This window comes from Lasioglossum baleicum, chromosome 1 (genome assembly GCF_051020765.1).
Source record: "Lasioglossum baleicum chromosome 1, iyLasBale1, whole genome shotgun sequence".
NCBI classification, from domain to species: Eukaryota; Metazoa; Arthropoda; class Insecta; order Hymenoptera; family Halictidae; genus Lasioglossum; species Lasioglossum baleicum.
This window is the reverse complement of record NC_134929.1, coordinates 20,131,368-20,146,741: the sequence shown is the minus strand read 5'-3', so window position 1 is coordinate 20,146,741 and position 15,374 is coordinate 20,131,368. Positions and strand designations below refer to the sequence as shown.

General features: G+C 46.8%; 2 protein-coding genes across 3 annotated transcripts in view; one reads left to right on the top strand and one right to left on the bottom strand.

The window, feature by feature from the left end:
- The window catches only part of Bif (protein phosphatase 1-binding protein bifocal), a 37,675-nt gene extending 26,035 nt beyond the window's left edge, over window positions 1-11,640 (bottom strand). The window contains exon 1 of one of the 2 annotated variants that reach the window (XM_076424119.1): window positions 6,465-11,640. In XM_076424119.1, coding sequence (XP_076280234.1) covers window positions 6,465-9,452 — 2,988 coding nt within the window. In that variant the 5' untranslated portion in view covers window positions 9,453-11,640. The remainder of the gene's footprint in view (window positions 1-6,464) is intronic. The other variant, XM_076424127.1, reaches the window with a different exon arrangement.
- Window positions 11,641-14,806: 3,166 nt separating this feature from the next.
- Window positions 14,807-15,374, top strand: part of LOC143209082 (uncharacterized) — an 86,771-nt gene continuing 86,203 nt past the window's right edge. The window contains exon 1 of the mRNA XM_076424311.1: window positions 14,807-15,067. Coding sequence (XP_076280426.1) covers window positions 15,043-15,067 — 25 coding nt within the window. The 5' untranslated portion in view covers window positions 14,807-15,042. The remainder of the gene's footprint in view (window positions 15,068-15,374) is intronic.

Below are 15,374 nucleotides of genomic sequence, written 5' to 3'. Positions count from 1 at the left end.
TGCTACCTGGTTAACAAGTATGCCGCAAATGTGTCGGTTCCAGGTATGTAATTCTTTCGGAATTTTTCAGAGGGCCAACCCGTCTAACCGGTTGATAAAATGTTGCATCCCCTTCAGTGAAATTCGGTTCAGCTCGCGACTTCATTAACGGGCAACTTCGTAAACTTCGTTTTATGCAGCTATGTACTCTCCGGAGTACGTTTTAATTATTTCTTCCTGGAACTTCGACGTTCGTTTTGTGTGAATTTACATATTCAGCACCAATTTACAGCGTTCACGTGGCGAATAAGAAGATGAAGATTTTAACTATTCGGTCTCTAATTGATCGTAAAAGTCATATCATTTATGTTGTATTAAAACAGCCATCTCATTGAAAACAGATTGCGATGTGCCATTTTTACTTCCACTTTAAAAATGTGCCTAAGCGTAGACGTTGTTGAAAGGAACATTGATCAACGTAATCAAGTTCAAGACAAAAAAGAAATATTGTACTCTAACACACATACCCTAAAAATTTCTAAAAAATTCACCGAAGCGTCAGCGCGAGTTTGAGAGTCGCTCTTCTCGAAGATCGCGTGAGAGGACGCGAGAGGACTCGCGATGGGGCGAAAGTAATTAAGAATTCTCAAATTTGGACGCTTCCGCGGGGCAATTAAGACGCGCCGGGACTCCACGTAATTTCTGCTTTCACCCGGGCGATAAACTTTCAAAAGATTGTGAAAGATTTCACCGTTACCGTAGCATTTAAATATGTGTATAGGTGCGCGTTCCACGGGACGTGGAATTGAAAATATTTACGAGCAGCCGTCTAGCACGAGAGAACGTTTCTCGTTCGCGGTGGATGGGCAACAACCGACCAAACACTGGATTTTCTATTTTATTTACACCGTTTCCGCTGTATCCTATTATTTATCATCTTCAAGACGCGTGCAAGAACTGCAAGAAAGAACGAAGAACAGTCGGAAAGGTGGATTGTCGAAATTTACATTATTGTAAATGAATTCAGACACAAACCGAGTCTAATTAAATTCCTATCGAGGCACTTTGTAGATCGGCCAGATCTTATAAATTCAACTGAACTCCTTTATAAATAAATCATCCGCGGTCTAGACGATAACGCTTTGAAGATTACGCGGAGAACGAAGCGATGAAAACGACGCCGCGATTAGAAGAGTACCAGGCGATTACTGCATACTAATTAGCTAATCTTGAGAACTCAAAGTGGTAACTCAATGTTACAATACGTAATTATAACGTGACTCACTGGTTCAAACCAGTTGAAATGAAAACGCGTTTGTTGGCAACTTTGTGTGTAACGTTTTCCCAATTCCTGTAAAAACTTTCTACGGTGCTTGCGCGATTAGCGAATTCTGGGAACCAATTTCTGAGTCACATTTCTCGCTGCTCTGTTTTAGTCTAATTGCACCAAATTGTACCAAATTCACTAGTTGTAATCTAATAAAGTATAGTTTGTTGCACAAACATCAATTACAGCAGCATTTTTCGATTTGATCTTCAAGTTTGTACATAATGCAGTAGTCTGAAACTCGGTGTGACAAAGTTTTATATTTCAACCTGAGAGACAACACTCTAAAAATTATTTCTTATTTGTGTTTCTGATTGTTCTTTCAAATTGATTTCGAAGATTGCAACGTGACAGAGTCTCTTATAAAATTCAAGAAAAATTGCGTTCCCTTCCCAGCCTTACGGACAACACTGTCAGAAATGAAATCCGATTTTTTATATCTAATTGGTCTGAAAATGTCTACCCGCAGATCTTCAGAGACGAACGAGCGGTCCCCGTACGCAGCGGTCGACGTAATTCATATCGTCGGGCAATTAATTGCTTTCCGCGTTACGAAACGCTCCTCGTTTCAGTCGGCAATCGCGAGGAATTCCACGAGAGGATCTCCGCCGCATTCTATTTCATTTTCCGCTTTTTTCCCCTCATCGAATCACCGGTTCCGAGGTTCTGTTTCCAGTGGTTTGCACCGGTTCAAGGTACACGAAGACGGAAAACGCGCGAGCGTGAACGAGATAAAACCCGCGGACCGTATCGATGCTTCCGAATGTTCAAATCGAATTACGAAGGACAGATAAGAGCGTTTTCTCTTTGTCGTCCTGACAAAAATCGGGAAAATGAGGGAATGATAGAGGAAAGAAGACGATCTTGGAAGATGGAATAAAGGATCGCGTTTCACGACCTAATTTCGTGGAAGCGCATCGCGGGACCGATCGGTGAAGGGAGCCTTTTACCTCGTTCCACCGCGGAGTCGTTTCGTATCTCAATCGGATGCTCTTACGGATTAATTAGACCAATTATGACGATCGGTTGCAAAGCCGGCGATAATCGCGCGGCCATCGGAACGCGTTCTACGCGCCGCCGCTGGGTGCAATGCTCGAGATTGCGTAATTATTACGAGGTCGTCGAAGGTTAATTAACGCGACGGACGCGGACGGTTGCGTGCAGTGATCGCGTCTCCGGATAATCTCTCCTTCTGCTCGTTTCCCTGTCCGGAGTCATGCTGAAGCTGCTCAAAAACAAGCATCTTTCTTTCTTGTATTCGCATAACAGTACCGCGGTCTCGGTCGCGCGTTAATTTGTCTGTATTCGTCTCGGTAATGCGAACAAAATCACAGTTACTCAAATTACAACACTGTTTTATCAGAGTTTGGTATCCATTTTAATCGGAAAAGAGTGATGGATGTGTTGGTAAAAATATCATTAAAAAAACAAGCTATTTGTGGATTGTTTAGTTCCTCTTGCTATCTCTTTCTACATACGTTCTACACTAACAATAAGAGATGAAGGAATAATTGGCTCCCAATATTGGCACCGTTCATTACCTAATAAGCGATTACTCCGCATCGAGCAAACACTTTCATTACAGAATAATGGAACGTGCATCCACTCTCGGCCGTTATCACCGCTCTCATGGCCTCCACACAGCAGCATACACGCAGCCTAATTCGAAACGCGTCGCGTGGGACTTGAAAACGAGCGAGCCTTTAATCGATTATCGTCGTTCACCGCGGTCCATTTAATTGCGCAACCAGATATGTACCCGCCGAGCCGAGAACCACGCCGTGCAACTTCGTTATCGCGGGATCTAAGGCCGCTTAATCTCCGTTTAATTACCGGCGTAAAGGAGGAGATGCAGTCGGCAGACTCGGAGCCTATCGCCCATGCTTGCACTCTCTGCAGGCATGCACCCTACAACCACCTACCGATTCTCGTTTACACGACCTAATGCCACCGGACTAGCAATCCGAGACACGCGACCCAACGTACGTAACCGCCCGATCACGCGTGCTGCGCGAAATTTCATTCCCGACAAGCTTGTTCGCACAATTCCGACGAGAAAAATGATCTTGAGGACCACGGGTACTCTCACCGGACTTTGCGCATTTATGGTCGAACTGTGCGTCTGTATGCGAAAGAAAACTTTCGAAGAATTTGGACCAAGCAAAAATTAATTTCAACAAACTCTTCTCTTAATAATTTCATTCGGTAATTTTTTGTAGATGTTCGTTTGTTCTTTTTCTGCTCACGCTTGTCCTAAACAGACAATGAAGTCTCAAAGAAATGAGGAGCTCAAATACCAAGCAAAAATTAATTTCAACAAACTCTCCTCTTAATAATTTCATTCGGTAATTTTTTGTATGTATTCGTTTGTTCTTTTTCTGCTCAGGCTTGTTCTAACCAGACTGTGAAGTCTCAAAGAAACGAGGAGTTCAAGTTCAAATACTCGGTCTACTTCTGGATGCATCTATACATGTAAATTTGAAACACGAGATTTTCTAATGAACATCAGTTGATATTCGCGAGTATTACGGAAGCGTTTGTAGTTTCCCCGATGGGTTGATTTTATCGGACGTTTCGTCCTCGAGCCTGCAGTAATTCAATTGTTTTCGGACCAGTCGGGGCTTCTTCGACGCCGAGATTTTCCGGATTTGAGCCGAGCGTCGTGACATTTCGCCGGATCCTAATCCCCTCGAAAGCTGATTAAAGTTCTCGTCGATCGACTTCTACTCTTCCCTTCGCAACGCGACGGTTGTAACGCTATTCTCAAGACGATACGAGCTACGAACGAAACTCATCGAACAAGCATCGTCTTCTCGATTCTGGGAAACCTTTCATTCTCTCCAAGGACACTCGATCCCTTCCTCATAGATCGGGAATGATCAATCTTCGCTATACTACTTCCCGTTACACGTGCACATAATCGTAAAGTTTTCGATCGGTCTTGGACATATCGTCTCTAATTGACTGTACTTCGAAAGCAATATCGAAGTGGAGTCCATAAATATTGTGGGACTAAATGATTATAGGGGATTGCGTGGAAGAATGGCTGTCGAGGCTCCCGCAGAAGGATGCACAGAACGATTATGGTACCTGGCGACGGGAAGCATAGAAGGTTTCGCCTCGACATTAACTCTTGTGCTAACAGCTGTGTACGTTCTTTCAATGTGTCTCTAAAGCTTCCTGTTCTTGTTGACAAGTACCAAATTGCTTTTCAGACGATTAATTTTGCTTAGTAGGGATCACCTGTTTATTCTTAATACGCCTCGATAGCATAATCATTCGAACGTATTCACTGTTTTACGATAGACAATTTCAAGTTAATAGATGTTGAAACTGCAGTTTTTTCCGCGTCCTTTCTTTGCATCGTCATTCATTCTCCATTCTTGTCTACTGAAGTAACTACTCAAGGCACTGACGAGCGAATCGCGATAAAACAGTGCGATAGAATCTTGTAAATTTAATCTGAGACATGAAGATAGGCTAAGACTGTGAAGTCTAGCTATTTGCACGTTGTAGAAAATGGAGTATTGTCGTGAGGGATAATCGCTTCGAGGGAAACACAGTGGCACGCATCATGGTCAACCACAGTCCCCGTTTCGTGCGTTTCGACTCGGATTGCGCGTCCCGACGCATGCTCCAGTTTCCGGTTCGTTAAACGGTCGTCTCTTATCGAGTCCGCCAGGCTATTCTTCGGGTTCTTTCCGGCGACCGACTCGAGGGAGCCTTGTTACGGCCATTAGATCGGCCAGAGGACGATTTCGCGAACGAGAGAACACAAATGACCGACGAAATGCCCTACAAAAAGCAGCCCGCAACCGACCGGAGGATCCGAGTTCCGGGTTATCTAACGCGAGAAAGTACGATCCTACCGAGTTCAATCCGATCTCTTGGAACGCGTGTAGATCATCGGTCTCGCCTCGTTTCACCGTGAACTTGCGGCCAGCTTCGAAACTCTCGAGACAGGTGGCTGACGAGTAACCCCGGGGTTAGGATCGAATCAACGTGTCATTTGTATTCATCCATCTTCTTCGACTACTCTTCGTTCTCTCCAACCGGAGGGGAAACGAGGAATGTCGCGAGCCATTCAGAAAATTGGAGTTTGATGGCTCGCCATTTCCCATAGACAATCCTCCACAACGTCGTGTAACTTGAAAATCGCTTATGGTCATTTTTCAGAACAGTTTTACAGAAAATTTTGTATGCTTTGTAGGCGAAGGAACGAGATCTTCGAGTTTTTTTTATGATAGTTTTGTAAAATAAAAAATGTACACTATAATTGCAAGATACATGAGGTCGTAGCTCCTATTAATAATTTTAATCAGTTGGAACTAATACAAAAGTATTTGTAAATTCTTTAAATGATTTTAGCGTTTTGCATTTGATCTTATCTTCATTTAACTAAGAATTAACAAATGAATAAAAAATCTATGCTTTAATTGCAAGATACAGGAGCTTCGTAGCTGCTATTAATAATTTTAATCAGATGGAGCTGATAGAAAAGTATTTGCAAATTCTCTAAATGATTTTAGCGTTTTGCATTTGATCTTATCTTCATTTAAGTAAGAATTAACAAATGATCTATTTTTCTGTAGGTACCTCCCACCCGACAAGAAATTTCTCATCATAGTTCTTTAAAATCGTGTTCATTGACGATATACACAGCCAAAGCTTGTCTCTGGCAATCGAGAGGGTGTCGTCAGCTGTTCGAGTAAGTTTACGAGCATTTAAACGCGACGACCCGCCCGTCAGAATAGAAAACAAATAAATGTGACGCGCAATGTCGAGCGAACGGAACCGCGTGCCTCGAATGCCCGGGCCTCGTTTGAAATTCTGCGTGTGACGATCGCTCGCACGCACCTGTTCGACCTGCGACGCTTTTGTCTCAGCGCGATATTAAGGAAAGTGAAATGAGTGCTTGAATTATGTATGCTAACGAAAAGAAAGTGCCTCGTGCCAGCTTGCTATTGGACCGTATCGATCCGCGAATTTCTCGCGGACTTCCGGATCAAGAAAATCTCGAATATCAAAAATATCGTTATGAATTCCCATAACCGACGCGTTCGTAGAGAAGATAATGGACTTGTTTCAAATTCACGGTATACAGTTCAGTAAACAGTGTGATAACGTCGTTAACGATTAGATTGTATCGATGACTCACCTTCGGCTTCTCCCGCTTCCTCTTGATGATGAGGCCGTCGTTCTCGATGTAGTCGGGCACGTCCTTTCGGTTGCTGAAGTTGAACACCATGGTGTTGTTCTGCTGGTTCCACGGTTTGGTCTCCCACAGACCTCCGCTTCCGGAGCCGGTTTTCTTCGCTGGTTGGATTTCATCCGCGCTCTTCAAGCTGACCACAACCTTCGTGGGCTGTTCTATGCTTTTGACGCGATTGATCAGGTTCTTCTCCAGCTCGCGGTTGCTTAAATTCTGCTGTGGATGCTGGGTCTTGGTGGACACCAGTGGCCTGATGATGCCGATTTGTTTTTGTGGCGGCGACTCTGTCGTCTTCTGGCATCTTATCGTCTTGGACTCGTTGGTTTGGGGGTAGGACGCAGGGGTGATGTTCTTGATCAGTCCTAGGCTGCAAATGGCTCCGATCGGTTTGTTCTCAACGTTCCCCTTCGCGTCCGCGTCCCCGTCCTCCTCCTTGGTGTCCTCGATCTTCCGATCGCACTTGTCCGGTTCTAGCCTCTCTTGGAGCCTGCAGACCGTCTCTTGGTCCGTTACAGCGTTCGCGGAAGCGTTCCCTGGGAAAAACGGCTTGCCCCTGGATTCCGGCGACTTCTCATTCCGATTCTCCGTCTGCTCGTCCGCGGATTTCTGTCCGTTCTGCGCGAACCCTGGCAGATAGCTTTTATTTACGGTCGGTTTGTCGTTGAAGCTGAACTGCATGGTGACGCCGGTCTTCGCGATGTTCTCCAGCGCCGTTTTCGAGATAGTCTTCGGTGCGTCGACGACCTCTTGTTCATCGTCGTCGCTGACCACTGTTTCATGCAGCTTCTCATTCGACTCCTCCAGCTTCTCCCTGATCGTAGGACTCTGTATTCTCTCCGGGACCTGCTGCCTCGGGTGATCCGCGCTGTTGTTCAACGGTAACGCATCCTCCGTCTGCAGTCTCGGTACTTTTACAGACTCTGACGCGGATATTTGTCTGAGCAACTCCCTGCTGGGACTCGCCGGCGGCTTGTGGATTGGGCTCGACGGCAGCTTAGGCGCGTCCTTGACAGGCGACGTGGGGCTGTGCAGATGCGGCGAGCTCTGCCTGACCGTTTCCTTCATCGGAGACGAAGGACTTTGCAACCTAGGCGAGGATATCCTCGGAGACAGAATCGGCGTCACCGGAGGAGATTTCACGCTAATCTCCAGGGAAGACTTGAGCTTCTGCGGTTCCGGGCTCGGCGCCGGAGAGAACTTCAGCTTGAACGATGGCTCGGGCGAAGGGGATGGCGAGTGAGACTTTTCGATCTGTTGGAACTTGCTGACCACCGAAGACACCGATTGCACGATGGGTTCCGTGATTACCCCGTCGATGTGGTACTCCTCATGGCCAGCCTGGGTCTCGATCAACTCCGCGGTGGGCTTCTGAGGCAACACGATCTTCTTCGGCGAACCCGGCATCGGTCTGGAGTTGCCGTTCACGAATGGTTTCGGTTGAACCGGCGGCTTTGCCACGACCTTCTTCTGCGTCTGGGCCTTGAAGGTGTCGTTGATGGTTTTGAACGTGGCGACCTTCGCCGCAACCTCGCCCTTTGGTCTCAGCTTCTTCGCGGACCCCTCGAAGATCCTCATGGTGGTCTTGACTAGGTCCGGCGGAGGCCTCTCAGTCTCCGCCAGAAGCGGCTTGATCCTCTTCGGCTTGTTCACCGGTTTCGGCCTGTCCAGCTCGGTGAGCCGGCTCTCGATCTTCACCGTGGACCGATCTATCAGGATGATGTGGTCGTTGACCGGTTCCCGCTTCAACCCGGTAGCTTGGCCAACACGACCGTGACCATCTTCAGTTCCGTTGTACCTCATCAGCGTCTCGACGCTCCTTGCCCTCTTCATCGACTCGTTACCTCTGGACGCGTTCCTGTATCTCTCCGTCTTAGCGTTGCTTCCAGTATTGTTAGACCTCTTCGTGTACTTCCTGACGGTCTTCTCTGGCTCGTCCTCGCAGTCCAAAAGGTCCTCGAGACTAGCCGCTCGCCGGAACCGTTGCACCGTCACCCGGCTTTTGTTCATCTCCCTGAGCGCCAGATTGAGATACTTGCTCTTCAATTTATTCACGATCCCGGGGCCATATTGCAGCTCCTCGGAGCTGTCACTCTCCCCGTCATCACTAGCCGGCCTGTTCCTCGGCATTTCCGCTTTGGCTCGAGTCAGCTCCGCCAGCACGTCCCTTTCCGGCTTGATGGCCCTACAGGTGGGTCCCGTGGCGCGTCTCTCCTCGCACCCGTTCCCCGAACACGCTTGATCCGCGTTGTTGCTTCCTTTAACGGCGTCCTCGCTCTCGGAGCCGTCGCCGTGCTCCGATGACTTCCGTTCCGACGACGTGTCCGTCATCGAAGACTTGCTCAACGCGCCGTTCGCGACATCCTCCGAGTCGGAGCAGAGCGACAGATCCGCCTCGAGACGCATGTTGCACGCGACTGCCGAGCCTAAGCTGCTCGAGGCGATCGCTCCGGCGACGACGGTGGCGCCACCGGCTGCTCCTCTGCACAGAAACGGCGAGGACGACACGACGACACCGGTCGCGGCGCTTCCACCACTACCACCACCACCGACAACAACAACACTGTTGCTGTTGCCACCACCACTAGCAGCAGCAACGTTAGCAGACGAGTTGTTATTCGGAAGGCCGTTCGCAACGTTCTCCTCTCCCATACTAGCGCGCGAACGCAGCGACACGTTGCTAACGCCGACACCGACGCCGACGCCGGCGACGCACTGTTGTTGATCTTGCAAGAACAACGAGTCCACGGGCTCCGACGACGGTGACGACGAACCGATCACCGCCGAGCACAGCTTCACGCTGGCCCCGTTGCTCGTGAGCACTTTGCTCTGTTGTCTACGCCGCTGTATCAAGTCTCTTTTCCACTGGGGCACGGCGACATTGTTGCCGCTCGGCTCGCCGGCGCTGCCAGTCGTCGCGTTGCTCGCGGTAGCCATGTTGGACGCGCGATGGGCGCGTTCGCAAACGCGCCGACGATTCACCGACTCTCGCTCCCCTCTCGAACGTCCCCCTTCTGTATCTCTCTCTCACTCACTCTTTCTCCTCCCTTTCTGTCACTCGCTCTATCTTTCTATCGCTCCGGCCCGTTTCTTTCTCGCTGCTATTGGCAACGTTTATACACCTTCCCTTAGAGACGACCCGCCACCATCGTGTTCACGATCACGAAAACAACTCCCGTGACACTGCGGACGGGGAACGGCCGATGATGCCCGGCGCGCACACACATGCACCGGTCCGTTGACAGACCACGCGCGCCTTCCTACTTCATTCTCTCCAACAAGAGCGGGTACACCGGTTACCGACTTGTTAGAATGTACGTTGTACGTTGGGCCTCCACGGCGAATGAATTCTCGCCGGTACAGGCCCCTGTCGATCGATTAAACACCCGTTGCAGCCAGTCAGCCGAGAGGGATCCACACCGGAGAGGAGAGGATTAGTCGAGCACCTGTTCCCCGAGATAACCGCACGCATACGCACACGCACACACCGAAATTACAGCACAGAACAACTGACAGAGGACTAGGGGCACGGCGGCTCGCGCTACCCGCACCGTTTCACTCCATGGTCAACCGTCGTGTGTGCGCCCGGCCCGGCCTCCTCCCGCCCGTGTGTTTCTCGTCCGGCGATCGCTGGAAATCGAAAGTATACCTTACCCGCGGGCACGCACTCGCGCACGCACTCGCCACACGCACCCACACGAATCGGCGACGAAACGCGAGCGCACTGTCCTCGCTCGTTTCACTCGCGCTCTGCCCCTGTGCTTTTACTACGGCTGCGGCGGCGGCTGCTGCTTCTGCCTGTGCTGCTTCTGCTTCTGCGGTGCTGCGGACGATGCTGAGGCCCGTCTCCTCTCGACTCCACACACAGATATTGCCTCCCTCTCTCCCTCCCTACCGGCTCCACCGATCCGATCCGATCCGATCCTCTCGGCTCGGCTCCTCTTCTCTATGCACCAGCACCAGCCCCCTCGCCCTCACGCGCACACCAACACCCAAACCGTTCACCGACTCTCGCCACTCTCCTCTCTCTTATTCTACCTCCACAACACCATTCTACAACCTTCTCATTCCAATCGACGGCACACCATCCTCTTCCAGCACCATAACCATTCCCCTACGCCGTTCCTCTCTCGCTCCACCATCCTGACGTCACGCTTTCGATTCTCGCCGCTATCGAATCCAGCCAGTCCGCCTATCGAAATCAAGCGTTTGGGGTTACCGGGGTACGAGCTCCGCGAATAGAAACGCGAACCTTCCGGGGCGCGAAATTTGAACCGCTTAAGGGTGCGCGGGGAGAGTTTCGAAGAGGGACTTGACTTGCGAATTTTTAGGTGCTTCTAAATTGTCCTTTTATCACTGTTGGCGTTTCAAGGCGGTTTGAATTTTTTATTCAATGGTTTATAAAGTACGGTTTATAAGTAATATACTGTCAACCTTTAGGCGAAAGAAAAATTGTTTACCCTTATTACTTGAAATGGGAGATGAATGAAGTTACATTTTGTGTCTGGATAGACGAATCCCTTTGTCACTGTTGGTATGTGAAGATCTTTGAATTTTTGATCGAAATGAACTGGAATGATGATTGCAATGATCTTTAAATAAAATTACCAGCGATTCAGTACGGAATGCGAATGAATACGTGAACGCGTGTCCCCCGGCGTAATCACGGAAAATAGTTTTCGTGACAAAAGCGATGGTTCAACGAGTCGAGCGCAATTACCGCGTCCTTGTACTCTTAATAGCCACTCGGTAAACAAAAAAATGTGACACGTGTTGACCATGCTTTGAACGAAGGGGAAGCGCATCCGGCAAACGATAATAACGGGTACGAGAAAAACAGGACGGATCCGAGAATCATAACGAACGATGACCCAAAACGAGGAATCCCGCGGCATTCCCCCATAGTCCGTGACCATAGAACTCCCCTCGGAAGTTTGCTCTTCGCAATCAAGTTCAATATGCACTTAGGATTCGTGTCAAACTCCGTGTGCAATAGGAACTTCGTTTATCTCGATCTATCGGGGAACAAAGCTCTTTAGACAATCAACGAGTTTGGATAATGAAGTCACGGAGACTTAGATAATAGGTGTCTGCGTTCAGATAACTGAGATTGAACAAGAATTTCGTCGCCAACATTTACAGTAAGGAGCATAACTGATTCTACACACTTTAAATCAGAATAACTTTTATGTGTATGGACCAAACGACTTCAATTTCTCTGTAAGGCCAGAAGAATTAGTTTAGTAAATGACGTCTAATAAATAAGATGTGAAAAAATGCATTTGGTCGGAATTGTGAAAAACAATACTAAAAATTGATTTTTACTCAACTGGTGTAAATTTCATTGAAATTGGTTAATTGGTTTACGAATCATAAACGATCAAAAGTGGTAAAAAGGCCAAAAATCTTGAAGAATTGCAATTTTTACCACTTTTGATCGTTTATAAATTGCAAACTGATTAACTAATTTCAATGAAATTTTCAGAGCGTATATAATTTATACCGGTTGACCAGACACATCTTTTGGATTTTCGTTATTGGCCCAGCTAAAAAAGTTGTAAAAATCAATTTTTACTATTGTTTTTCACAATTCCGTCCAAATGCGTTTTTCAACATATTTTGCACACATCATTTACTAAACTAATTCTTCTAGCCTTACAGAGAAATTGAAGTCCCATTCAATTTGATTGTGAATTGAAGGCCCATTCATAAAGAAGTTGTTCTGATTTAAAGTGTGTGGAATCAGTTATGCTCCTTACTGTAATTGCCCGTAGAAAGTCTATCTATCTACAAAAATTTCTTTTATTAATAATTTTAGCAAATTAAACATATTGTATTGATGTTCTTAAATTATTTCAATCGTTCTGTATTTCTAGTCCAGTTATAACGGATAATAGAAACTAGTGAAAATGAAGTTGAACTGTACAAGCTTCACCGCATCCAAAAAACTGCGAACTCATGCGCTTCCCGGATTCTACGTATTCTTTATTTTTGACAAGTACCTACTTGTTAAGTGTGCGAGGCTAGTTAATCAGATTCGAACCTATTCGTAATTACACCTCACCCTATCTCCGTCGAGATTATTACATCGTTACACGATGCACCGTGAATCAGGCGTCGTACAACCCTGGTTGGTGCTCGAAATGGTTCACTTCCGGTGTCGCCGGTTGCGTCGGAGCGTGCGAATAATCGCGGCAACTTTGACACTGAGAAGCAAAAGAATGGAGTGTAAAGTTAATGGTAATGATTTCGCGCGGCCGAGACGTTAAACGTAGTACATACCGAGATAAATATTTAATTGTTTGCCGAGAGCGATAACAGAATCGTTGCGAAACAATCAGCCGATTAAGGCGCAACTTCGAACGCGCTCGCAGCCTTCCACCGTCTTCTCGAAGGGAAAGTAAATCATCGAGCGGTCTCCGTATTGAGATCAATGCCTTTCCGAGATCGCGTAACGCTACCATCGATCCCGGATCGTTCGACCGCAGTCCCCGTATCAACGAGCGATCTATGACCGTTGATAATTACCGTGAAACACGGTGAAAGGACCGATCCCCGCGCAATTGTGGCTCTTCGTGAATACTAAATCGCAATTACGCTCTCGATCCGCTTGACGCTCGAAACTATGTGAACTATTCATTGAAATTGCTTTCAAATAGTCAAAAATGATTCACTTTGCATTACACTTGCAAGATCTGACATTTTTATCCTACAGAATCTGCAAGATCCGAGAAAAGTCTTAAACAAAGTTTGAAAGTTTCATACGAGTGAGTTATCGAGCGTAATGCCGCCGATGCGCATCGTTTAATAATTTATATTCCGCGCGCCACAGACCCGCTGAAAATTGCAATTGTCTACCCGCTTTGGCGCACCGGTGTATCCATTCGGTTAAATAATAAGAGCGTCGAGACAGTTATGAATTACGACGCGAATTACGTATTAGGAATGTAAAGGAAGCGACTCGAGCGGCGAACGCTTTGTTTAACGCAAAAACCATACGGCGCTTCGTAAGGTTCATCGAATCGTAGAAATGCCTGCGAATCGTTAAACGGAACCGCACGCGACTTATGCAACCAGTCTAGCATGATCTAACAAGCAATGCAATATACGTGTGTTATCGGCGAATCTGGAATGGCCGCTTTAATCATTTTTTCGTTCGTACGAAACTTGGCTCGAAATCAGCTGAAAGTGGTTCGTCGGTTACGCAACGTTTCATTATCGTTGATATTCACCATTAAAACCCGAGCGATGGAATAACATGATTTTTACATGTGTAATTACTATCTGAATAAATAATTAGCCCTGTAAATAATTCCGCGCAACTTAAAAATATCGTAAGATCCGGGAGGAACGAGATACAGGCACGAACAAAGTTTTAATCAAATCTCCGAGATCTACTTCTGCGTCGGCTATTATACAAACATTTTAATCATGCAAATTCACCGAAAAAAAGTTGCAAGTGAAACGCTGCGTCGAACCTTAATTGGTGAACATCAATCGCGCTTCGATGAACAGCCAATACAGCCTGTTATTTGTTACATGGCTCGAATAGTAAGGAGCTGCAATGGTATCGTAGAAAGGATCGTGTTTCAATTATCTTGCAAACGGGGATTGAGTTTATCATGGAGAACGAGAGATATGCTCGAATCGAGGAACATTTCTTATCGTGCTCGTGTTTACCGAAGAGAGGAAACCGGCGGTTAATGTTTACATCACATTTCCCCATAACAATTGACGATCGTCGCCTAAAGTAAGTCGCATTCCAATCCTTTTCCCTGCAACTCGCCAAATTAACAAAAGCAGAACAAGTGCCCACGTTGTAAAATCGAAATGAATTATAACATATTTCTCAGTCTAAAATGTGTTGAAAGTGCAATTATGTTCATTGTTTTACCTAAATGCTACTTTAAATAGCAAAAGCAACTTTTTTCTTCGTGACGAGTACGCTCGTCATTAAACAACGAATTACCATATGTTCAGGATAAACATACTCGCTATTAATACAAAATTGCCATCCATTCATGTCAAGCAGACATGTCATTACTGGAAGCATGTTAATAGCGTTCCCAACGGCTGTGCCACATTAAAGGCGACTTCAACAAATGAAGCATCAATAATAATCTCATTAGAAAGTTTTGTTATATTTTATTACCCGGAACAGCTGGTTCTTGAATAATTAAAACAGCCATTTGGAAATCGTCTTCGAAAAGGACTATTCGAATAACCGGCAGGTGAATTGTTAAGCCTGGTTCGTGGTGACAAGAACACGAGTCCAGACATGTTCGCTCCGCTTTGCGTCAGATGTGGACCTGGCTTAACGTATCTGTGGTGTCCGTGAGGCACACGAGGTTAATATGGCCGCCAGTTCTCGACGCGTACGGAACCAGTTCCAGGATGAAACCGGTTTGGAACTAGTTTCCATTGGTTTTTCGGCCCCCTGCGAGACCGTGCCACGACCGAGATTGGCACTCGTGCCGGACTACTCTCGACGATTGGAACGGAGGTTACGTTACCAGGGCACACTAATATGGCCGATATTACAGAGCAGAAAGGTAAGGAGAACTGTTCACAAACGGTCCACGATTATTTCGCGTCTCGTGCTCCATAGAAACCCGTCCGATGCTGCGGATTCCAAGTTCGATTCGCAAAAGCTCCAGAGACACGCTTTCTGCGCCTGTACTCGGACCAGCCGTTGCTTTGCGCGCGAAAATCAAATGTTCCCCAGATTGTTCCACACGTACTCTTCGCCAATTTCCCCAAATCGTTACAAATAGAAACTCTGTTCTGTTTCGTAATTATTAAAATTACCAATTAAAATTATCAATCTTGTAATTTCACTCGTAGACCTAAGCAAACTCC